General features: G+C 43.2%; 1 protein-coding gene across 1 annotated transcript in view; it reads left to right on the top strand.

The window, feature by feature from the left end:
• The window catches only part of LOC309557686 (uncharacterized protein), a gene marked incomplete at its 3' end in the record, with an annotated part of 52,088 nt that overhangs the window by 17,678 nt on the left and 8,188 nt on the right, over positions 1–26,222 (top strand). The window contains exons 2-3 of the mRNA XM_082260466.1: positions 21,463–21,498; positions 21,592–21,714. Of these exons, the coding sequence (XP_082116592.1) occupies positions 21,463–21,498; positions 21,592–21,714 (159 nt within the window). The remainder of the gene's footprint in view (positions 1–21,462; positions 21,499–21,591; positions 21,715–26,222) is intronic.

Here is a 26,222-nt window from a genome sequence, read left to right on the forward strand (position 1 = left end):
GTTATAACCCCCCTCTGGTTTTCATTTGCCACCTGTGTCCCATTTAGGAGATTTTACATCACTTCCCATGGCCAAAATAGGAAGTGGGAGGAAATCCCTCCAAAGTAAAGGAATCCCTGTTTGTCTACAGCAGGGGTCTTCAGACTATGGCCCTCCAGTTGCTGAGGAACCACAATTCCCATTGTGCCTAGTCATGTCTGTGTCCCCATTGGATCATTGGAAGTTTTACTTTTCTAGGGATCACACAAAATTTGGGATTTTCTTTCACTTTTGGTGATAACGGTAAACAGGACAAATAGAGGGGAATGTATCTCCCTATTCACACCAGAGCAACTTGTCATGAGATTTGACAGGTCAAATTGCATGACAAGTCGCACCCTATTGTCGTCAATGGCACTGTTCAAATTGGTGCGATGCCGACTTTGCGGTGCTGTCGATTTAAAAAAGTAGTTTCTGCACTACTTTTGGTGATTTTAGGCATGACTTGCATATACATCTGTGCATGAAGCCACAAAGATTCCAATTCCCACCTAAAGTCACGCAGACATGCGGCTGTGAAATCATGCAATTTCAGATGAAGTCACACAATTTCAAAGCCACATTTAATGTGAATAAAAGCTAATGGCCACACATGCAGCAAAAAAAAAAAAAAAAAAAAAACCTGACAGGTGACTAGTCCCTCGCCACTCTTTCTGAAACTAAAAAAAAATTCTTTACCTTTTACTTTAAAGCTTAACCACTTAAGCCCCGGAGGATTTGGCTGCTAAACGACCAGGGGGTATTTTGCGATTCGGCACTGCGTGACTTTAACGGACAATTGCGCGGTCGTGCGACGCTGTACCTTAACGATTTTGGCGTCCTTTTTTTCCCACAAACAGAGCTTTCTTTTGGTGGTATTTGATCACCTGTGCGATTTTTTTTGATCATGCGCTATAAACAAAAAAAGAGCGTCAATTTTGCAAAAATAGCAATATTTTTCACATTTTTTTATATGAAATTCCCCCCCAAAAAAATGTAAAAATCAAAATTTTTTAACATTTTAGGCCAATTTGTTTTATGCTACCTATGTTTGGTAAAAAAAATCGCAAAAAGCGTATTTTGATTGGTTTGCGCAAAAGTTATCGCGTTTACTAACAAAGGGAAAGATTTTTGTCATTTTTGTTGTTTTTTTAACGCGTAATGGCGGCGATCTGCGATTTTTTTTTTTTGCAGTACTGCGACATTGGGGCGGACAGATCGGACCCTTGACTGACATTTTTGACAGTTTTGGGGTTACCAGTGACATTTCTACAGTAATCAGTGCTATACATATGCACTGTTACTGTAAAAATACACTGGTAGTGAAGGGGTTAACTTTATTTGGGAGGGAGGGGCTGTGTGTGTCCCTAGGGGCGTGCTTTCTACTGTGATTGGCTGTGGCTTGAGCTGTAAGGACACTGATCAACGGATCTACATAGTAGATCCGTGTGATCAGTGTCTTTACACCGAGGAGAATGACAGGCAGCTTGTTTACACAAGCTGCCTGACTTTCTCCCTCTCCTCCGCCGATCGCAGAGTGGCCGGCGGACATCGGGTCCGCCGGTCACACGCGCGGGGGGGTCCGTGACCACGCGGGAGCGCGCCTCCGGGGGCGCGCACTCGCTCCCTAGACCCTCACAAGCAAGCGACGTAGACCTACGTCAGTTTGCCTGTGAGGGGCTGACCGCCGACGTAGATAGTCGTGCGGCGGTCGGCAAGTGGTTAAAGCAATAGTAAACTCAGATATTAAAAAATAAAAAAAATTGTCCCCCTGCAAGTTTAGGACATAATTTACTAGTATACACTGCATACTAGTACATTATGACAGACTTACCTACAAACGGAGCCCTCCAGTGCTGTGCTGTCACGGGTCTCCCTGGTCCCGGTAGCTTCCATCTATCCCCGGTCTTCCTTCTGGGTTCTATATCTTTGGCCGCTTAAATGGCCAGGCCGAAGCGACGTCACTTCCACGCATGAGCATGGGAATCACATTGAAGCGGCATGTGCAGCTCAGATTACAGGCAGGGGGGGGGGGGACATTTATGACAGAAGAGACCTCTAGCGTCTTTTCTGTTATAAAAATCCTGCCTGTCAGTAGTTTTTTTTTTTTTTAAATCCTTACTTCACTACCAGTTTAACTCTAAGCAATGAGTTACCTTCATTGGAATTTATTCCTCAATAGCCATGAAGGATAGAAATCCATTTTGTGTGCACCACATGTCTTTACAAACCTAGATATTACCTTGTAAAAGTAGCAGCAACATCATCAGTGACATCAGCAGACCCCACCCAGTAGAGGCTGCCAGCAGAAAACTTCTTGATGGGCCGGGAAAAGACCAGTCATCCTGCATAAGGAGAGAGAGCAGCAGTCAGTGGTTTGTATTACAGGAAGCTCCTTCTCTGTACTCTGTCCATTTACAGCACATCCTTCTTGAGGACTGGTGACCAGAACTGGACAGAATACTTCAGATGTGGCCGCACCAAAGTTTTATAAAGTGGCCAGATTATACACTGCTCAAAAAATGTAAGGAACACTTTTAAATCAGAGTATAGCATCAAGTCAATAAAACTCATGGGACATTGATCTGGTCAGTGGGGGTTGGTAATCAATTTCAGCTGTTTTGGTGCTTATGAAATTGGCAACAGCTACTCTAGATGGGCAACAATGAAAAGACCTCTAAAACAGGAATGGTTTTGCAGGTGATTGCCACTGACATTTTTTTCCCTACTCATCTTTTCTCACTCTTTTTCACTAGTTTTGCATTTTGCTAGGGTCAGTGTCACTACGGGTAACATTAGGCGATACCTGGACCCTTTAGAGGTTGCACAGGCAGCATAACTCCTCCAGGATGGCACATCAATACATGCTATTGATAGAAGGTTTGCTGTGTCTCCCAGCACAGTCTCAAGACCATGGAGAATACTCCAGAAGACCGGCAGTTACTCTAGGAGAGCTGGACGGGGTCGTAGAAGGTCCTTAACCCATCAGCAGGACCGGTATCTGCTCCTTTGATCAAGGAGGAACAAGGTGAGCACTGCCAGAGCCCTACAAAATGACCTCCAGAAGGCCACTGGTGTGAATGTCTGTTACCAAACAATCAGAAACAGACATCATGAGAATGGCCTGAGGGCCTGACATTCTCTAGTGGGCCCTGTGCTTAAAGCCTGGCACTGTGGAGCTCGATTGGCATTTGCCATTGAACACCAGAATTAGCAGGTCGCCACTGGCTCTCTCTGCTTTTCACAGATGAGAGCAGGTTCACCCTGAGCACATGTGACAGATGTGAAAGGGTCTGGAGAAGCCGTGGATAACATTATTCTGCCTGTAACATCATTCAGCATGACTGGTTTGGTGGTGGGTCAGTGATGGTCTGTGGAGGCATATCTTTTGAGGGTCACACAGACCTCTACAGGGTAGACAATGGCATCTTGACTGCCATTAGGTATCAGGATGAAATCCTTGGACCCATTGTCAGACCCTATGCTGGTGCAGTGGGTCCTGGGTTTGTTTTGGTGCAAGACAATGCCCGGCCTCATGTAGCAAGCCTATGCAGCCAGTTCCTGGGGGGGGGGGGGGGTGAAGGAATTGATACCAGTGAATGGCCCCCACATTCGCCTGACCTAAATCCAAAAGAACACCTCTGGGACATTATGTTTCGGTCTATCCGACGCCACCAGGTTACACCTCAGTATGTTCAGGAGCTCATTGATGCCCTGGTCCAGATCTGGGAGGAAATACCCCAGGACACCATCCGTCGTCTCTTTAGGAGCATGCCCCGACATTGTCAGGCATGCATAAAAGCATGTGGGGGCCATACAAAATACTAAGTACCATTTTGAGTTCTTGCAATGAAATTTCAGCAAAATGGACTAGCCTGCTGCATCATTTTTTCACTTTGATTTTCAAGGTATGTTTGAATTCAGCCCTCTGTAGGTTGATCATTTTCATTTCCATCAAAGGATGTGGTATCCTTTCATTCCTAACACATTACTCAGTCCATACCAGTATAGATATCTGGCATGATATTTTTCCCAGTTGAGATCTGATGTGTTTTCGAAGTGTTCCTTTAATTTCTTTGAGCAGTTTAGTTTTGTCTCTTGAGTATATCCCCTTTTTTATGCATGCTAATAGTCTGCTTCCTTTGCTTGCATGCCAAGCTCTGTCATCTACTAGAGCCCCAAGATTTTTCTCCATCCTGGATTCCCCCAGAGGTTCTCCCCCTAGTGAGTAACTTATTTTCATATTTTTAGCTCCGAATTGCATTACTTCAATATTAAACCTCATTTGCCATGTATTTGCCCACCCCTTTATTTTACTGAGGTCTTCTTGTAAAGTTTCAATACCCTGCAGTGAAGTTGTTTCCCTGCTTAGCTTTGTATCATTAGAAAACACTGAGATTGAGCTATTTATACCAACCAATATATCATTTATAATTAAATTATACAGAATTGGTCCCAGAACAGAGCCTTGCGGTACTCCACTTACAACTCCAGACCAGTCTGAGTACTCGCTATTTATCACCACCCTTTGGACGCACCCCTGTAAGCAGTTTTCTATCCATGTACACACCTTATGGCCCATGCCAACAGACCTCAATGTTTAAATTAAGTGTTTATGTAGAACTGTATTGAATGCTTTTGTAAAATCCAGATATACCATGTCCCCAGGCCTTGACTTATCTTGATGACATCTCATTTCCTCATAGAATGTCAACAAATTTGTTTGGAAAGAATGACCTTTCATAAATCAGTGCTGATTACCACTAATGATACTGTTTTTATTATCTAATTCTTGGATATAGTCCCTTACCATCCCTTCCAATTGTTTACATACTATTGATGTTGGACTGACTGGCCTCTGGTTTCCAGGTATATATCTCTGCCCTTTTTTAAATATTGGTACCATGTTGACCTTTGCCAATTAGCTGGTACCATTCCCATCATTACACTGTCCATAAAAATTAGGAATAAGGGCCTTACTATAAGCTGGCTGAGTTCTTTAAAGGACTCTCGGATCTAAGCCATCTGGTCCTGGTGCTTTACTTGCGTTAACCTTTCCAAGCCTTTTTCAGCCCCCGGCTTCTGTTAGCCACAAGGATACACATTGTGATGCATTACTAGTAATACAGTCTTGATTATGTAGCAGGTTTTCCAGGCATTTGGCCGGATGTGCGTCTGCCATTGTTACCAGTTACCTCTCTAGCCCATGTGAGCTGCGGCCCTGGGCGTGAGAACCGACACATTGACAACTCCGGCATCTTTGTTTGGTTGTTTTATTGTATTTTTAGGGGATGGGAGAAGGGAATGAGTGGGATACTCCTTTGGCTCGACTATATACAATTCTGGGACTGCTGTAGAAAAATGCCCTTTAGCGCTGTCTTGACGCCAGTCGACGCTAGCCAACGCTTACTGGCACTTGGAACACACTATAGGCTGTGCTGGACACACTCTCTGAAGGCTGTGCTGGAACTCCGACTTAAGTCCAGAAGATCCAGGACTGTAGAATATTGAACTTCTGACACTACTTGCACTCAAAAGTAACTGACTACCCCCTCCTGCCTTGCACTGGCTTGAGGTAGCTTGTTGCGAAAATCCTGTATGGCTACAACTCTCAACAGATGCACTCTCACTGTGCACTATCTCTTCAGGGCCCGAACTGCAGGCACCCCCTTTAATACTTCAGGGTCCTCTGACCAGGTACCCCCTTTACCGCTAGCTGATACTTGGATCCTAGAACCTTCTCCGGAGTGGTCCCCACTGACACTAGGCAGACCCCCAGGGGCAATCCTCAGTACTCACGACCTGTGTAGGCTTTCCTGGGACTGGACCCCTCTCGCTCTCCGCTGGTTCTCGGCACACTGGATCCCCTTCAGCTCAACTCAGCACTCTCTGGATTCTCAGGCAGCACCCGAGACATCCGCTTCCTTTGACAGGAGGAGAGACAGCCGTCCTCTACCTCCTGGGACTCTGCTTCCCGCCAAAGACGCTGAGTCACGCACTCCCCTCAGACTTATACCCACTCCCAGAATTCTTTGCTGCGGAATCTGCCTTCTGGGGTAGTTACAAGCCTAAATGTGTCCCTGATTGGGTTTCCTCCACTGCCCTATGAGAAGCCTCCCACAGAGCCAGCGGGGAGACTCCCCCTTCAGCAAACACACCTGGAAGCCATGACACCCTAACCAAAAACAATCATGGCCCTGCTGTTAGGCAGACAAGGCCCACTATGCATTTACCTAGCACCTACCCGTAGAGTGCTACAATTACTAAACCCCTAATTTTGCTGGGGAGAAGATGGTATTTAGTACAGTTGCCTTCTCCTTGTCATTTGTAACCAATTTCCCTGATCATTCTATAAGGGACAAATGTGCTCTGACAATGCTTTTTTTACTGTTAATACATTTAAAGAAAATTTGGGGAATTTTTTTCTTTCCTCTGCTATGTGTCTCTCGTGGTCTATTTTAGATGCCCTGATGGCTTTCCTGAATTTCTTATTGCATTCCTTGTAGTGTTGGAATGCCGACAATGACCCCTCTGCCCTATATTTTTTTAAGGTTATTTTTTTCTCCTTAATACAGTGGGTAAATAAGTATTTAACATGTCACCATTTTCCTAGGTAAGTATATTTCTAAATAGGCTATTGACATTAAATTTTCACCACATGTCGGTAACAACCCATGCAATCCATACATACAAAGAAACCAAAACAAATAAGTTCAGAAATTAAGTTATGAGTAATAAAATGGAATGACACAGGGAAAAAGTATTTATTACATAAAGAAAGCAAGGTCAAAAAAGGCATGGAAAGCCAAGACATCAGCTGAAATCAGCTGTAATCAGTAATTAGAAAGCAATCCTGCCCTTTTTTAATGCAAATTAATATCAGCTGGTTCAGTCTCAACTGATGGCCTATAAAAAGGTGTTACATTATCAAAGTGTCACACAAGAAACGTCTCATGTAGGATAAAATGACACAGGGAAAATGTATTGAACACGCTAACCTAAATTTATTTAATACTTCATACAAAATCCTTTGTTGGTAATGACAGCTTCAAGATGACTCCTATATGGAGAAACTAGTTGCATGCATTGCTCAGGTGTGATTTTGGCTCATTCTTCCACACAGTCTTCAAATCTTGAAGGTTCCGTGGGCCTCTTCTATGAACTCTGATCTTTACTTCTTTCCATAGATTTTGTTTTGGATTCAAGTCAGGTGATTGGCTGGGCCATTCTAGAAGCTTTTTTTTTTTTCTTTGAAACCAATTCAGTTTCCTTGGCTTTATGTTTGGAATCATTGTCTTGCTGAAATGAAAAGTAATAAATACTTTTTCCATGTGTCATTCCATTTTTTTACACATAACTTCATTTCTGAACTTATTTGTTTTGGTTTCTCTGTATGAATGGATTGCATGGGTTTTTACCAACGTGTGGTGAAAATGTCATGTCAATAGCACCTTTAGGAATATATAACCTAGAAAACTGGTGATGTGTTTAATACTTATTTTACCCGCTGTATATCTTTTTATGGTAAAGTTTAGCCACCCAGGGTTAACCTTCGCTCTTTTATATTTGTTGCCCATTGGAATCCATTGCATTATACCTTTATTTCAAAATGTTCCTAAAGTGCTCCCATTTTTCCATAGCTTTCAAGAGGGCTGTCTATTAGCTTATTCTTTCAGCTCTAAGGAGGATTGATCAACTACTCATGAACTGGGTTGTTGGAAATTTTTGCTTCAATCAGCACATACAGTCAATAGGCTGCAGATTGATTAGTGTATCAGTGTATGCTGATGATGGGGAGGTTACACCATCAGAATACAATGACATAGCAGGGAGGATTCCCCCATCCACCCTAAATGTGTGGATTTGGAAATAAGTCCAGTTAACTTTCGATCAACCTGCTGGCTTAACGAAAAAAAAACAGAACCATCTACGGCCTATTTGCAGTCAGCATACAATGGGATACAATCTGACCATACAATCTTAGTATAAGCAACGTTAGATTTACCAACACTATGTAATATGAGGACCTGTCTAATCTATTTAATCACTTTGTATCCAACCAAGCAGGTCCTTGCACTACATACTTGTTGGTAGATCTAAAGGAGGTAATACAACCGGACTATAACAGACAAAGACAATGGATACCTTCCATGATCAACATTTCTTAAAAGCTTATTAGCCATTTATATTTTGTGTTAGATGGTTATTTATAACAGAGAACTGAATGCTGGCAGGACACCATAGTGTTTTCTCCATCCTGCACCTGCATTTTACAAGTCTATTGGGTGGTCTCTGCGTTGTGCTATCATAGGAAATAATGTGACTGAGTTCTCCTCCTCCTGCCATTTTTTTCCGTATTTATTAAAATAAATAGGGCTTCACTTGTTTTGGGACAAAGGGTACATAGTAGTGGTATGGCCTGGTAATGTCATATCACTGTTTTATAAATGAGCCTCCTGGAAAAATATTTTTTCCTCACCATTTCAAATTTTTACAACCTTTACAATAAAGAATAATTTTGTATGTCAAAAAATATTTTTTCTCCTGAAATTCCACTTTAGAGTAGAATTAAACCAAAAAGAAAAAAAAGTTGACAGGATTTTTATGACAGAAAAGACTCTATTGATTTCCTTGGTCATAAGCCCTTCTCGTTGCTTGTTGGTGTTTGTGCATACTGTACAGCTCAGCACACATTTACTGCACCGCTCTGTGCCGTGATGATGGGACTTCCATGCGCGTGTGTGTGAGGGACATCATCATGGCCTGGCCAACCAAGAGGCTGAAGAGTTGAATCTTGGAAGGAAGACAAGAAATGTGCCAGTGTCAAAGAAGAAGAGTTGGCCGCATTTCAAGTGGTAGATAAAACAATGTTTATTGAAGTCTTCCAAGTACAAAAAAACATATAGACATTACAGCTCCATAACACAGGACAAGGCAGTTAACGCGTTTCACATGGAATGTCCTTAACTGTGTTATGAGTACACACATTCCATGTGAAACTCTTTAACTGCCTTGTCCTGTGTTATGGAGCTGTGAGCTGTGATGTCTGCATGTCTGTATGTTTTATACTTGGAAGAGTTAAATAAACATTGTTTTATCTACCAGTACGTTGGAGTGCGGCCAACGCTTATTCTTTGTCTCTGCATTACTGTGATCATGGATCGGTCCAGCACCTGTCAGGGTTAGAGGGGTTGTATGTTCATCCACTCACCTGGAGTGGTGATTTTTTTTTTCTTTTGTTCCCAGAAGATGCCAGTGCCCACGACTGTCAGGAACCCTGATGGTGCAACACTGGAGGGGATAACTGCCATAATGTGCCAATATGCTGTGCATACATTATTAGTGTATAATAGTACATTATGGCCAAAAGTCCCTTGGGCCTATTTATATATTTCTTTATTTAGCAGAGGTTCAATGCATTTTTAAAGCTCCCCTATATGAAAACAGTTGACCACTATGGCATTATAGTAATGGGAGGTAAAGCTAATATTTTACCACAAGACACATTATGCACAGCAAGGTTTGTGGTGTGCCATGGTGCTATTCATTTACAACACACCCATGCATTGTGGTGCTCTAGATTACAAAAAAAAAAAAAAAAAGGGTCATAAGCATTCTTCTGCTTGTTGAGGTGTATTGGCAGCCAACTTTAAATGAAAGGGCCACTTTAAAGCGTAACTCCACTTTGGTAAAAAAAAAAAAAAAAAAAAAAAAGCATTCCCCTCTTGGTGATCAATGTACATTGCAAGGATTTTAACAAACTTTGTTGCAGTTTACTACCTTTTGTTATTCTGAAGAAATCACTGTTTGTTCCTCTGTGCCTCTGTCCCGAGTGGGTATAGTGGGAGTGGTTTCATAATTATCAACCAGCTGCTGCAGATTCGGGGCTCTTATAAGGAAAATTGCAGGGTTTGCATCCCTTTAAATGTTATTTCCTATTGGGAATATCTCACCAAAAATGAAATTTTTGTTGCAGGGGATGCAAAAAATTTGCCTTGTATCTTAGTGCAGACTTCTGGGAAATCAGTGAGGCAATCACACAAGAAGGAAATGTTTCTGGGGGCGTTCTGTACACATTCTTTGCACAGAACACCTCCAGGTAACTATATTGCATTGCACTTTACATAATTTTTTTTTTTTCTTTTTTCTTTTCTCATGAAATTGGAGCTACCAAACACATTTTAACAGAACGTACAGATGTGATGGAGCCCCAAATATGCTAACGCACACCATTACTGGCATCAAGCCTATCTCTTTCAAATGCAGTTCTTAAAAAATGAACATAAAGATACTGCCCTTTAAGATCTCCAAATGTTAAATGTTTCACATGAATTCTAAAATTGTCCCCTGGAGCTTGACCTTGATGTGTTGAAACTATTTCAGTTATCTGTACTGCCATCCATGTATAAGCTTTTCAGACAAACCAGAGATTTCTGGGCTAGGCCATTTGTAGCTGTACATACATATTATGAAAGGTGATCAGAGATCTGCATTCAGATAGTTTTATAGTTCAGATGTTTTGTTCCAATAGTTTTTATTACAAATTTAAGGCAGCATACAGAAGTTTATACTTAATTGTAGGAAAGTTATCAGAACAAGAATGCATTTCTCAATATGATCAGAAACCCTGACCAGGTAAACATAGAAAAACGATATCAAAAAAGATTTAGGCCCAACAATCCGGCTCTACTCATAAGCATGACTCATTGGCATGTCTAAGGCTATGAGCCCATATATCTCAGCACCTAGGCACCAAAAAATCCCAACAGGTAATAAATAACAAGTATCAAGTAACAGAATAATTTGGCATAGACGATAAGTCTCCACAGGAGAGTGATTGTAATGTTTCCTTAAAGTAGCTATGTTGTCCTATCCCCTTATGGTCTATAAAGTGTGCTATACTGTAAAGACCCTTGTTGACCCACAACGTGAATTGATTAATCTGTTGGCCTGGGAGAAAATTAGGGTTGTTGAAGAGGGGGGCCACCGGTGAGTGGGGGGATTTTAAAGGGTACAACTTACAGGCCGTGTCCCACAAACGCAAGGAGTGGGTAAGGTAGGGGTCAACACCGTCTGACGCTCCTTCGCAGGAAGCCACATTAGGAGATCCAAGGGGAGGGTTGGATTAGCATGCGCCTCCAAGTGGACCCAATAAGGCCTGTATTTTTCAGCGAACATTTGGTATAACTGGACCAATTGCCTTATACTATCACAAGATATGGGAAACTCCCAGCTTGCCTCGCCATTTGGACCTATACAAAGTAGAGCGGGCCACCCGACAGTAACCCTTGTTCCAGATAAATTAATAGATCAGAGATGAGTGGAACTGGTATCAGGAGGGACCGAAAATAGCATAGTATTTCAGGGAGAACCGTCATCTTAACGGCCGCTATTTTACCCATACAGGAAAGAGGCGTGTAATTTGCACGATACAGTGTGGCAAGGTCATAGGTCAGTTTAACCCCAAGATATGGGAGCAGCTGCGTACACCATTTAAATAGTCCAGATGTTTTATAGAGTAAATTGTTTATTTTAGCCACTTGCCGACCGCCGCCCAACTATATACGGCAGCGGTCAGCCCCTCCCAGTCAAAGTGACGTACCGGTACGTCACTAGCCTGGGAGCCAATAGGGGGCGAGCGCGCGCCGCCGGAGGTGCGCTCCTGCCCCGCTCGTACCCTAAGAGGCCCGCGCGTGTGACCGGCGGACCCGATGTCCACCGGTCACTCGCGATCGTCGAGTGGAGAGGGAGAAAGGCAGGCGGCTAATGTAAACAAAGCCGCCTGTCATTCTCCCCTGTGTAAAAGCACAGATCATACGGTCCTGCTATGTAAGACCGTTGATCTGTGCTGTTACACCACTAGCCACAGCCAATCACAGTTAGAAACACGCCCCTAGGGACACACTTAACCCCTCCCTTTCCAATAAAGTTAACCCCTTCCCTCCCAGTGTCATTTTTACAGTAACAGTGCATATGTATAGCACTGATTACTGTAGTAATGTCACTGGTACCCCCAAAAGTGTCAAAAATGTCAGTCAAGGGTCCGATCTGTCCACCGCAATGTCGCAGTCCCACAAAAAAAATCGCAGATCGCTGACATAACTCGTTAAAAAAAACAATAAAAATTACAGAAATCTTTCCCTTAGTTAGTAAACGCAATAACTTTTGCGCAAACCAATCAAATACGCTTTTTGCGATTTTTTTTTTATCAAACATATGTAGCAGAAAACAAATTGGCCTAAAATGTTAAAAAATTATGATTTTTACATTTTTTGGGGGGAATTTCATATAAAAAAATGTGAAAAATATTGTTATTGTTGCAAAATTTACGCTTTTTTTTTGTTTATAGCGCATGATCAAAAAATCGCACAGGTGATCAAATACCACCAAAAGAAAGCTCTGTGTGTGGGAAAAAAAGGACGTCAATTTCATATGGGTACAGCGTCGCACGACTGCGCAATTGTCCATTAAATTCACGCAGTGCCGAATCGCAAAATAGGCCCTGGCCAGGAAGGGGTTAAAATCTTCCGGGGCTTAAGTGGTTAAAGATATTTTGTATATTGATGAGTGAAACATCTATGGTTGAAGGGCTTGGGCCTATTGTTTGCTGGCATCAAAAGATAACATTAAACTAAGAGTCAAAATATTCTAGTTCCAGTGGTTTCATTCCTGTGAAAGTCTTCGCTGGTGCTGGCATCTTCTTGCCAAAGTGCCAATCTTCACCCATTTTGATTGGCCGGAGCAGGATGATGTCACTCGTGTGCATGCGCAGTAGAGTAGGCACCCCGGCACACAGGCACACGCAGCCCAGTGTACGTTTTACATGGCATTGCAAACAGGCAGATAATTGTATTTTATTGCAGAATAGATATTGCGTGTTTTATTTTTTAAACTTATTTTTTTTATTTTTTAATGAGCTGCGTTAGGCTGATGTCAGATCTCCAATTTTGTAGCAGATGCCAATGACATTTGACAGCAATTTGTAGCTAGTAATTTAATCATTAAGGTAGGGACGCTGTTGATTTGTTGCTAAGAAGCAGTTTGTTGCTGCTACAAGGTAAGCTAGTGCTACAGCATTGGGTTATTGTGCTCTACTACAAATTGTTCTCCTTCTAAGCCCAAAGAGTTGAATGAAGAGTGATTAGGGTTGGTAATCCTATCGCCCACATGAAATGCTGCTAAAACTTAATCGCTGAGCAGCTAAGTGACAAATTGCAGAAAAAAAAAACTAGTTTGCCCTTTCATACAAAATAACCACAAATGTCTTACCAAGAAAATGCTTAAAGTTATTGTTAATTAAAATAGCAATCAGATTTATACTTACCTGCACTGTGCAATTGTATTGCACAGAGTGGTCCTAACCCACCTCATCTGGGGTTTCCCAGCAGCGATCCTGGCTTCTCCTCTTCAGTGTGCCACCATAGGAAGTTGCTTGTTATGGTGGCACACATGGGGGCTCAATCCCGAGCCAGGTTCTGTGTGTCCATAGACATACACGGTGCGGCTTGGCATTCTTTGCATTAAGGTGAAAGCCCTTCTGCGCGGCAGCTCCTCCCAGAGCCCCCCTTTTTCTTAAATGAGCCTGATCCGATCCAGCAATTTTGCATGAGCACCACGGCTCCAGCCGCTGTCTCTCTTCTCATTGGACAGATAGCAGCAGGAGCCATTGACATAAACAGCAGGACTCGGCAGTGAGCCCGCACGGGTTCCCCCCAGGGAAAGTGGCTTTCCATGGGGGGCACCAAATGAAGAGGAGGGGATGAAGAGGAGGGGCCTAGAGCGCTGGGACTCCAGAATAAGAGGATTGAGGCTGCTCTGTGCAAAATGATTGCACAGAGAAGGTAAGTGTATGCATGTTTGGTATTGTTATTTAAAAAAATCAAGGGTTTTTAATAGGAAAGCAGAGGGACTGCCAGGGACACCAGGAAGCAATACAAAGAGAACAGGATACTTTATAATACAAATACATCGTACAGGAGGCACATATCAGGAATTTATAGTGTTTGGGTAACCAACGCTTTAAGTTATGCTTTAAAAGGATGGGAAGGAGGATTTGCTGTGAATAAATCACCTGTCTGATATCAGTCATTTATTGTGACTTTAATGGTTTACATTTTATTTTATTTGCTTTCAAAACTACCAAAGCCTTTGTGATGGATATTGAAGATATTTAAAAAGGGCTAGGCTACCCAACCCGTTCAACAAGATTTTCCAGCTGTACAACTCAGTGCTGCACTTTATTCTAAGAAATGCAGCTTATTAGTGGATTGAATAGCTTCATCTGTGCATACCTAGAAAGTCCCAGCCAAAATCATAAGGTAAATGTGTGCATTGCATTTGCAATCTAAAAAAAATAATAATTTTTTAGTCCAGGTATTGGATGATTATAACTTGTATGGTAATGTATGGGATCAGAGATGTTCTGAATGTCTGAAGTAATTAGATAAAAAGTGGCTCATTTTATATGACTTACTACTACTGTATGCAGAGTGCTCGTATAGTCATTTTTATTTGCAATTATAATGTGCATTTGTCACATTATTTTTCTTTATTAGTGATTTTTCATTACTAGTAAGCATTTATGGATTGCGCTCATAGGTCTGGAATAGTTATTATTTGTTACCAATAATGAAGATATGGTTTTAACAAGTCAGTTCTGTGTTCCCAACTGATTCTAGATTTAGGCCCCATGCACACAGGGCGTCAGAAAAAACGAGCTGCAGAGCCACTTCTAACGCCAGGAAAAAGCAGCTGTAAAAACATGCTTTTAGTAGCTTTTTCCATTGGCGTTATTGCACGTGTAGCACCCTCCTAGGTAGATGCTAGGAAAGAGCATATGGGTGGCCCTGTTTGCATATCAGGGGGGCCTGATCATTAAGTTAGGCTGTCACATGTTTCCAGGTGTGACCTGTTGAGCCTGGGGAGTCTCCCCACTGTTTCCAATGAGGGCTCTTATTGGACAGTGGAGGAAAGCTAGCCAATAGCACACCAGGGCTTATGGCTATCTCAGTGGGCGGAGTTTTCCGCAGTGTGCCCTGGGATGAGTTATAAGTCTGAGGGGAGCATGTGACAGGGGGTCTTTGGCGGGAAGCAGAGTTCCCAGGAGGAGGGTGACGGCTGTCTCTCCTTCTGTCAGTGGTAGTGAAGGTGTCCTGGGCAGTCGGCCTAGAGGATGAAGGTTGAGCTGCAGAGAGAGGGATCCAGAGTGCTGTGGACCAAGTGGAGCTGCTGGGCAGTAGTTTAGGGGAAAAACAGTGTCGTGAGTACTCGAAACCGCCCACGGATCTGCCTAGGAGAGGGGACCACTCCAGAAGATCAGAGGGATCCGGGAGCCAGCTAACCTGTGCAGCAGGCTTAGAGAAAGGGGGTGCCAGTCCAGCCCTGAAGATAAGTGAGAGAAAGAGGGTGCCGGTGTGGGCCCTGAAGTGTTTAGCAGTGCAGAAGTAGTACAAGTAGCTACCTCAGCAAGGAGTGCTTAAGGGAGCTCAAGAGAACTTCTTTATGCAAGGAAAGCAGTCCAGAGTCAGTTTTGAGTTAACAGGCAGCAAGCCAGCGTTAACCAACATCAACCGGCATTGACCGGCATTTAGCCAGCATCAAGTCAGCGCCAAATGGCATTTACAGTTGTCCCCAGCAAATTGTGCTTCGTTGAGCCAAAGCAGTATCCCACTCATTCCCTTCTCCCATCCAAGTTCTCAAATAAACCTAAAAACCCAAAGATACTGGACTGGTCATTGTCTCAGTGCTCACACTTGGAGAAACATGCACAAAGGTACTTTTGTTGCACCCGGTGACCCAGGGGGACCCATTTCCAGCTGGGAATCCTGCTACACACGTTTGGCTATGTTGGCTTTTAGCAGCGTTTGTATGCCTCCATTCAAAATCAATGGTTGCCTAGGAGCCGTCTTTGATACGGCTTTCAGACAAATTGATTTGAATGGAAGTCGCATCACAAGTCGAATCAGGGTGATCCGACTTGTGGTGCGACTTGCACTCTGAGGATCTTGAGGGGGAACTCCACGCCAAAATGGGAAAAGAATGGCGTGGGGGTCCCCCCCCAGGTTTCAAACCAGGCCCTTCGGGTCTGGCATGGATTTTGAGGGGAGCCCCACACCGAGAAAATGGCATGGGGTCCCCCCAAAATCCATACCAGACCCTTACCCAGGGCCCCACCCCCCTGGACAAGCTCTGCACTCCCACCCCAAAGCACCTTGTCCCCATGTTGATGAGGACAAGGGCCTCTTCCCGACAACCTTGGGCACCCATTCACATAGGGAGGGGGTCCAGGATCTGGGGTCCCCATTGTTACAGGGGGCATCCATATTCCAATAAGCCCCCTGCCTGCAGACCCCCACAACCACCGCCCAGGGTTGTCGGGAAGAGGCCCTTGTCCTCATCAACATGGGGACAAGGTGCTTTGGGGTGGGGGGTGCAGAGCTCCCCCTGCCCCAAAGCCCCCCCCCATGTTGAGGGCATGTGGCCTGGGTATGGTCCAAAGACAAAGCATGTGTGAATCAGTATCACATGACAGAATAAATGATGGGGCTATGTAAGCTCTAAGGCTAAAAAGTAGAAGTAAACCCTAACTAGATGACAGTTCTTTTTCTCACAGCGCTGTGAATTATAAACAATTGGCTTTTTTTTTTTTTTTTTTTTTTTTTATAAAGTACTGTGTTCACCCTTTTTTTTTTTATCCATCTCAGGGCTGCTGATCACCTCCAGGCTAGTTCAGCCACTTCCTGTCTACATGCATTCTTTCCAGCGACAGCTGCATGTCTTGTCTAGACAGGCTTTCCGATAGTGACAAATCTAGATAATGCCTGCACAATATTTCTTGGTTTGTAAACTCTGAGAGAGATGAGCTTGGCAGGGAGACAATGCGGCAGCAGAACCAGGAGACGTTTGCCACCCTATGGCTGTTGTTTAGTGCAGTGACTGGCAGTTTTCTGCGCTGGATGCCAATGCCAATTATTTTCCATGTGCCATGTTCGTACGGCAACACAACATGGAGGCGCTGTGCACTGAATTCTGGTAAAATGCAGACATGCTGCATTTTAACACAATACACAGGTAGGCATCACATGTTTCTTCACAGCAAAACAAAACAACGTGCTACTAGATGGTGACATGAATAAAGTGACACTTTGTGCACTATAAATAAAATTAGCAAAAAAAAAAGTAAACTGTAATCCAGATAGCAAGCAATTGAGATGCAAGTTTGAAAACGATGTGCTAAGCTTTTGCTGGACTTGCCAGGATTCACAAGTTTGTTGCACAATTGCAGCAAGATTGCATTGCATGAATCCAGATCAACTTTCTTTGCCAATATTCTGAAAGCCTGCTGCAAATTCAAGTTCAGTTATGTTGTGCAATAGTCATCCCACCACAGGGGTCACTGTGACTTGCAGAGCTCTTGCTGTAGACTCACCACTGCAACTTTGCTCTTGCTAGAGACTTGGCACGTAAATTGGCTAGAAATTGGAAAAGTGTCAACTAGAACTTGTGGCTCCAGTGCTCTTCAAGTGTACAACCTGCCAGTGAAAATGTGCAGGAGGTTAAAGGAGAATTTCAGCCAAAGCTTGTTTGGCTGTACTTCTCCTGTGGATTACAGGTGTGCAGTTTATTCTGCACTCCTGTGACCCGTTTTCAGCTGACAGGGGACTGAAGTATGCTGTCAGCCGACGTCACAACGCTCGTCCAGGCTCGGAATTGATCGTGATTATATGGTTGGGATCAGCCCACATGCCTGGACCGTCACCCGGCTCATCCTCTTAGCAAGCCGCTGAGAGCCTGGGCCAGCAAATCACACCCCCTCTAGATCCCAGCACTTTAGTGAGCGCAGGGGGCAGAGCAGAGAGCCGGTGACTGATAGTCACCTGCTCTATGCTGACAGAGCTGTGAGAACCAAGCGATCGGCGTTATTTAAAAGATTGGTTCTCAGTGTCAGAGCCGGCGGGGGACAGATGCAGTGTCAGACTGATGCTGCATCCGGCTAGGTATGTATAATTTAAAAAAAAATCCCATACTTCTCTTTTTACAAGATTTACAATTCAACACCGCCACACATTTATAGCAAGTTATCCTTTCTATCTGAGAATGTGTTGAAACTCATATCAGGCCACACCCTCACTGCAACCGGAAACTGACAGCTACCCACACACTAACTGCTCTGGTAGTGTAAATGAGCCATTATACAGAAAATGCTTGAACGATGAACTTCAGGGCAGGTCCTTTTAATAAAAGCTGCAAACTTGATGATATTGAAAACAGCAATTTGGTTTAGATCTAGAACAAAACTGAATTCTGGGCACAACATCTTTTATTTAAATATATTCCTTAAAGGCCACAAAAGATATAAATCCACTTTATGTTCACCAAATGCTATTTCAAAACCAGATACTACCTTGTAAATGTAGCAATGACATCACCACTGTGTTGTGCATAGCCTGTGAAGGGAGCAAAGCTGTGGGAGGGACCCAGCATGGCAACCTACTACAGACTGACTGCAGAAAACCTATGGGGGAGGCGAAAGGAGTGTAACAAGACCAGAAAGAGGAAAGAGAAAGAAGCAGTTACTGGTCTTTAGTACAGGAATTTCCAGCACAGAGTCAATATTTCACACTGGATTACTGCACAGATCTGTAAAAAAAAAAAATACACAAATTAGTTTAGGTAAGAATCCTCATGCCTCTTGTGTATATCCCCGAGTTTAGCTTTAATGCAGTGGCTTCATTGAATACTACCAAGTGATTGTGTTGTACATCAGATTTCAGAGCATGTTGTAAAGTCTGTTAGGGCTCTTTCACACGGGCGGTCCGATCAGATCCGCCTGTCAGTTTTTTAGGCGGATCTGATCGGATCCTCCATGCAGCTCTATGGGGCAGCGGATGTCAGCGGACACCCGCTGCCACCCGTATCCGATCCTGTCCGTGAAATCTGGACGGATGGAAACCCTGTTTTTCCATCCGTTCAGGTAACGGATCGGATGAGAGCGGACAGGCGGTCCGCTCTCATCCGATCCCCCATAGAGAGCAGCGGGGGCTGTGACACCTCCCTCTCCGCACTGCAAGCGGAGACGGAGCTGTCATCCGCCGGCTCAGCTGGGATCGCGGATCGATCCCCGCTGAGCAGCACGGATCCGCCTACGGAGGCGGACCGTGTGAAAGAGCCCTAAGGCCTCTTTCACACAGGCTTTCCAATCAGATCTGCCTGTCAGTTTTTCAGGTGGATCTGATAGGATGCTCCATGCACTTCTATGGAGCAGCGGATGTCAGCGGTGACATCTCCGCTGACACCCGCTGCTCTCCAATCGGATGTGGTCCGTGAAATCCAGACGGATGGAAACCCTATTTTCCATCCTTCTGGAGGATCGGATGAAAACGGACAGGCAGTCCGTTTTCATCCTGATCTCCCATAGAGGAGAGCGGAGCTCTGACAGCTCCATCTCTGCAAAGTAAGCGGAGACAGACCTGTCATCTGCCTGCTCATCGGGGATCGGCGGATCAATCCCCCGCTGAGCAAAACAGAGTCCGTCGGGCTGAAAGCCGTGTGAAAGGACCCTTATTGTCGAATGAACAAATTCTTTTCTCCAGAGAAAATGGCACAGCCCTTACACTGCTTGTGCACCACACCCTCCTACTGAAAAACTCCTACTGAAAAACTACTGAAACCTACTAAAAAAAATGTGGTGGCTAGTGGTAGTATGCAATTGGGAGGTTGCATGCAGATTTGTTCTCTCAAAATACCATCAAGAAAAAATACATGACATTCTTTATATTAAAAATAATTTCACCACTATGCCCAGGCCTCATCTGAGCTTTCTGAGGACCTGTTGGTTACTACTGGGGATGAACACTTAGGTTTGAACCAAACCCAGAAGCAAGCTGTCACTCCGCCAAATCACTGCCCAATCAGCCATGCCCAGGGCATGCCCTGCTCTGCAGCCACACATAACAAGGAGCAGGGATGCTCATGACGCCATCATCTTAATTTGGTAAAATTACCATATTTGGTCAATAACATTGTTCAAAAATGGTCATTTGGCTATATTGGATCAATGATGTCATTTAAATTCTTGCCCCATTTTTTACATACTGTACATCTGTAGGGCAGAAAATTACCTGGCTGTAGCTGATTTGGCTCTGATGGTTGGAGGGACAGCTTGCTTCCAGGTTTTAGCTTGAAACCACTGCTCACCATAGCCGAGCACTTTATAAGAAAGTCCAGCATGGATTTAATAAACTTTGGGACAATATATTTACACATTTGTTTGTTGATGGACTGTACGGTATTTTTCACTATTTGGACTATATATTTCACGGATTCGTTCTCTTTTGCTATATACTGTATGCGTTGTAGAACATTATGTAAAGATCATTATGTAAAGATCAAAAAATTGGGTAGGAGGATAAGAGAGACCTCAGACTCCCCAGTGTAGAGGTACTCAATGGGACAAAGGGGATGGGGGAAGAAAGTTGCTTCTTTAAAAAACTGTGTCTTCTCCTGAAGAAGCGGCTCAGTCCACGAAACATGTAGAGAGTAGACGACAAATAACTGTGGAGACATTCCGACTACTCTCCATAGCTTGTGTAAATTTCTAAACTATTATCAGTCACCTGAATGTCTGTAACTATTTATTGTCACTTTGCTTATCTGTTGGCTCTGTTTTTATTTTTATATGTAATAAAGATATGTCTTTTTAAATAATAATATTCTAACTTATAATTATTAGTTATTGGTACCCCAAAATCCAGAACATTTCCTTTCTTCCCCCATCCCCTTTGTCCCATTGAGTACCTCTACACTGGGGAGTCTGAGGTCTCTCTTATCCTCCTACCCAATTTTTTGATATTTGACCATTATCTGGATGCTGGTACCGCTGCTAACTGAACTACTGTAGGCACTCAATACTATAACATTATGTAAAGGATTGTTTAGGTGTTAAGCACTTTGAGCAGCAGCAAAAGGATTTGATCATAATTCCTTAGCATGAGTTTTTTTTGGGTTAAATCCTTACTTACTACTATCTTTGGGCATCATCATTATTCCTAACCGTCTTTCCTATTTGAGTACACCTGTCACAAGAAAAATACAGGCGGCTGTTGTTGTCAGTCTGCTACTTAAAATGCTTTTTGCCTCAATGTCTCTGGCGTCAAATCTTTTGAATTACATACATTGACAAGCATGCAGCTAACAAAAGTCACGCATAAAGTCACTATTCCCATCTCCATACTTGTTCTGCATCAGTGACTATAAGCATTGAAACCAACAAAGCTTCAAGATTGCCAGGTATTAACATTTACAGAAGGAGAGGTCATCAATGACAGTCTGAATATTTCTATTTAAAGGAGCCCACATGTAAAGTGTGAGAAGTTTGTGATCCAGACGATTATCATGTCATAGGTGTAAAACATGAAATACTCACTTTGTGTTTTCTTTTCTCAGGAATGTATTGTGAAACCTGCTTAGCAACAGTTCAAGGTATTTAATCTCTTTCCTGCATGTAAACAGTTTATCGCTGATGAGTAACCATAATGTGTACCTTTTTATGGCTATGATTGACCTCTCTTTCAGGGCTGAAGAAGATATTGAATGATTCAACCAATGTGTCGAGCAGGACAAAGATCATAAAAGAAGCGAAGAAAGTGTGCAGCACTTTGGAAGATAAAGCTACCATTGCCTGCAAACACCTGCTAAGTAAGTCTGCAGCCTCTGACCCAATAAGGCAAAGGTGACAGGGCCTAGGGCAGCAAGATTTTTTTTTATGTTTTATATTTAAAACGCATACAAATGCATACAAAAAAACAACAAAACACAAAGTTCAGGAAAAAATATGTACAGTAAACCCCCCTCCATTGCGGGGGTTACGTTCCGGACCCAGCCGCGAAAAGTGAAATTCCGCGAAATAGAAAAACCCTATTAAAATGCATTGTAGGCATGTTTTTTTTACTGTCACTGTACGTGTAAAAGCATTTTAAGATCTTTAAACACACTTTTAAAACAATAGAAACTCATTTAAACACATAAAAGATACTAAGCGACAGAGCAAGAGCTATGGAAAACACAAAAATATTTAATTTTTAATGATTTATATAGTAAAATACCATTACAAAAAAAAACGCGAATTACCGGGACCGCAAAAACTGAACCGCGATGGAGCGGGGGATTACTGTAATGGTAATAAGAAATATGGCTTTTAAATATGCTTTTGGCAAGTAAAAAAGTTGTATAAAATCTTGGCCTGTAGAAAGAAATAGATCCTGTCCTATATATTGCTCTGTTTTTGTACATAGTAGCCTGTAGTCATTTTGCTACACCACCTTAGCCTAACTTACCCCACCCTATCTAGCCTAGCCTACACTACCCTACCTTATCCTATCCCTATTTCAAATCATGAATGCAGGTAGTACTATGGGTTTTTATTTTAAACTTGATATAGCGATTGCATATTCAAAATAATAATATAGAAGCTTCAATAGTTTAGGTAGAAGGAGTGGCAAATAGTGGGGCTGTAGTTAAAGTAGTTGTAAGGTCAAATAACGACTGACTTATTATTCCAAGAATAAATGTTACACTGTCCTAAATCCAGGGTTTTTTCTTGACATACCTGGCTATAGTATTATTCCTTGCTAAATTGCAGATCATGTGATTGCTCTAGCTTACTGAGCGATCCACGGACCTGCTGGTGGGAGTGCCAAGAGTGGGGGGCATGGCCTCATTGCAGAAAGGTTTCTATTGCAATGAAATGCAGTCATACCCTGCGATAACGTCACTTCCCCCTTTCCCCAGCTGAGTGCAGTAAGAGGAAGGGAGAAGCGGCTGGAGGGGGTCTGGCTTTCCACAGACAACGGAAGATACGGGCACGCTATGGACAACACAGGCAAGGCTGAATAAAATGGTAATATTCAACGATGTATTACATTGCTTTAAAGAGGCAGTGCCAGCATTGTTGAAGGTTTCAAACACTTAATAAATAAAATATTTCTCTTGAAAGTAAATGAAATAAAGGATACATTGGGATTTTGGACTTTGGAAAATGACTGCTGCATTAGAAGGGTTTGATAGTAATGGGAGTTGTGGGCATCTTAGTTTTGGCTTTCCTCTTCCTCTCAGCCACAAGTATGCACTTTCTTGACCTTTTTTTATCTTTTCTTTGGAAAGCATCTCCAGAAGCCAGAGAACTGACTGGTTAATAGGCTGAACTGGGGAAGTGGTGATGTTACAAGAGGGAGAAGAATTTGGCACCAAGAAATTCCAGGCTCAGCCTCTCCTCTACTCTTTATGTCCCTGAAAAGAGGTCTGGGACAGTGGTGGAAGTTGCTACCTAGCAGAAAGATGCAGTGCACTGGAGTGTTGAGGTTCAGTGAATGGGATGCTGGGAGTTGGGAGGTTTCAGAGTCAGCAGTGCAGAAGTTGCAGTGTCCAGGGTGCTGGAAGGAAAGAATGGTGCAGGGAGGGTTCAGTGGTAGGGGTGCTGAACTGGGGAACTGATCAGGTGGCTGTAAAGCCAGAGAGCCCATCATAGGCCCAGTGTATGTGTTTAAAATCCCATTCTACCAGCTGCCGTTTATAGACAGCGCTGGTAGACAAGTGGTTAAATTGTAACTGCCCCTCCAGAGCCCCATAACAGCAATGAATAGAGAGTACACAGTGAATGCACGGGCCCAACTCAGAGGAGTAGCTCTGCAGGTTTATGGGTAATATTTCACTAGATAAGAGACAGGTGAGTATATAGTTAGCAGAAAGGCCTTTGGGACATTGCAAGCTGCAAAAAAGTATAACTGCATCTTACTATGCCTAACTATGAACTATTAAAGTAGAGCTAAAGCAACGTTTTTTTTTTTTTTTTTGATACAGTAAGGGAGGGTTACAACCCCTGTCAGTTTTGTTTTTGCTGTCTGTGTCCCATATGGGAGATTTTCCTTTATTTTCTGTCCTATATTCAAAACAAGAAGTGAGAGGAAATTGAAAGTTAGGTTATCCCTGGTGTCCCCATGGAAGATTTCCCCTATACTCCTGTTCTGATGACAACCCAAAATTTGTGATTTTCTTTCACTTTCAATGATCACAATAAACATGACAAATAGAGAGGGTGACTCCTCATAACGGGGGCACAGACAGCAATTAAAACCTGGCAGGTGTTCTAATTCCTCGCCACTCTATCGCCTCTAGTTATACCTTAACAATATGCCTCAGATTGTCGGTTACAAGGACTGCTTATATTGAAGAAGCTGACCAACTATATAATTAGCTGCCTTTCTTTGGATTTACCTGGTATCAGTGTAAGGCTTAATGTCTATGTATCCTACCCCACCATTGCCTTATTATAAGGGTTTCAGAATCAGGCTACTTAACTATAATGTGCTGAGGAGTGACAATTGTTAGTCACCTGTACGCCATAAAGTAAGAAACTTACTCTTAAAAGAGCTCCCTGTTCTACAAAACCTCCACAGTTATCAATTTCAAGTTGTTATAATATAGTCTAAACTTTTGCAGACTTGGGGTACATAGGGCAGCTGTGATTGGCACTCTAAAAGTGCACTTTTTCTTCAACTTATTATAATTGTGCAGGCTTACTAATATTATATTGGCCCTGTGACCTTTTACTGTGAAATCCCAATGCAGACTGCTGGAGGGGAACTATCACGTCCCCAAAGGTGAGCCTGAAACGGTGAGGAAGGCCTTTCTTAAACCTCTGACTCAGGGCCCCTGATAGTGCAGACAGGAGGCGCCGGAGTATAGAGTAGCACAAGTGCTGGTGGAAGCTGGAAGCAGGCCGGTGTCCACGGACAGGGATAGCCAGGTATATCCAGTGGATAAGCAGGTGTGCAGGCAGCAGGTGCTGGAGGCAGGAGTCAGGATAGCAGGGTTGGCTGACAGAACCATCCCTGGGCAGGTTATCGGATCTGGAGAAGACAGGAGCGTAGTGAGACAAGCCGGGTCAGAAGCCAAACAGTAGTGTAGTAGCTAGAAGGAGCAGACTGGAGCGGAGGTCAAAAGACAAGCCGGGGTCGGTACAGGCGGAGAGCAGAGGATGGTCAGGACAAGCCGGGTCTGGAACTGGTAAACAGGATACAGGTTGCAGGTACAGGTCAACAAAGGCTGAAGACAAAGCAGCACTGGAGCTGAGCCAAGGCTGGGTTTAAATAGCCCATTTGGCACCAATATCTGTCACACGTTGCGTGCTTGCATGCGCATTAGCCAAGTCTCTGCCGAATTTCACAGGAGCATGTCTTTGCCTATGAACAGCAAACCTCCTCTTACAGGAACCATGATCTTGATGCCTGAGGTTAAAGCATAGGGGTTGTTCCTGAATTCCACCAGTTTTTTTCCTGTTGTTTCATATTATGCACCAGTTTCAGGGTGTACATCCTAAAATGATTGCCAATATGTCTGTAAAGGTTCTCATTTATACAGGTAAGGGTATAGGTGGTAGTAGTAGTTAGCCACATTCAACTGGACTTCTTTTGAGGACAGTGAGGTGCACATTTCGGGCAAAAAGGTCAACTGGTTCACACAAGACATGAAAAAAACATCTATGTAATACAGGAACAACCATCCCCAACAGGGTTGGGGGTCTATGACGCTATCTGTCTACCACATATAATGCAATTTTAACATCTCTACTTTGGTGAATTGACCATTCACGCCTTCACCTGAGTGAACTGAAGGATTACCACCTATGCCGATCTCTAGATACCAAGGATGGGATTATGTAACTAGAACAGGGTGGTTTTACAACTTTCACACCTCCCATCATGTTCTTGGATTATCAACATCTGCCTTGACACATTCCACAGTGAGTGTCCTGTGCAAATATAAATGGTGAGGTATGTTTCTAGCTCTTACTGGAACTGAAGACGTGGCTTGGATAAGCTATGAGACATCTTTATTGTGCAAACACACTACACAATTCTCTTTCGATTTTTTCCTTTAGATTTACCAAAACCATATAATATGAGGTCAACTCCAAACACTTTCAATTAGTATGCATCAGGCAGGTCCTTGTACTACATAGTTGAAGATAAATCAAACAACAAAATTTGTATTGTGTGTATCCAGTTTTACATTACAGGACAAGTCAAGTTGAATGTGGCTAACTATTACTAGCTATACCATTACCTGGACATACATTTTCATAGTGTAGCACTACTCCCTTGGGAGCTGCTGGTTAGGGGTTCCCCTGGGTTACCATTAGCAACAAC

The sequence above is a fragment of the Pelophylax lessonae genome (assembly GCF_965119305.1).
Source record: "Pelophylax lessonae genome assembly, chromosome: 6".
NCBI classification, from domain to species: domain Eukaryota; kingdom Metazoa; phylum Chordata; class Amphibia; order Anura; family Ranidae; genus Pelophylax; species Pelophylax lessonae.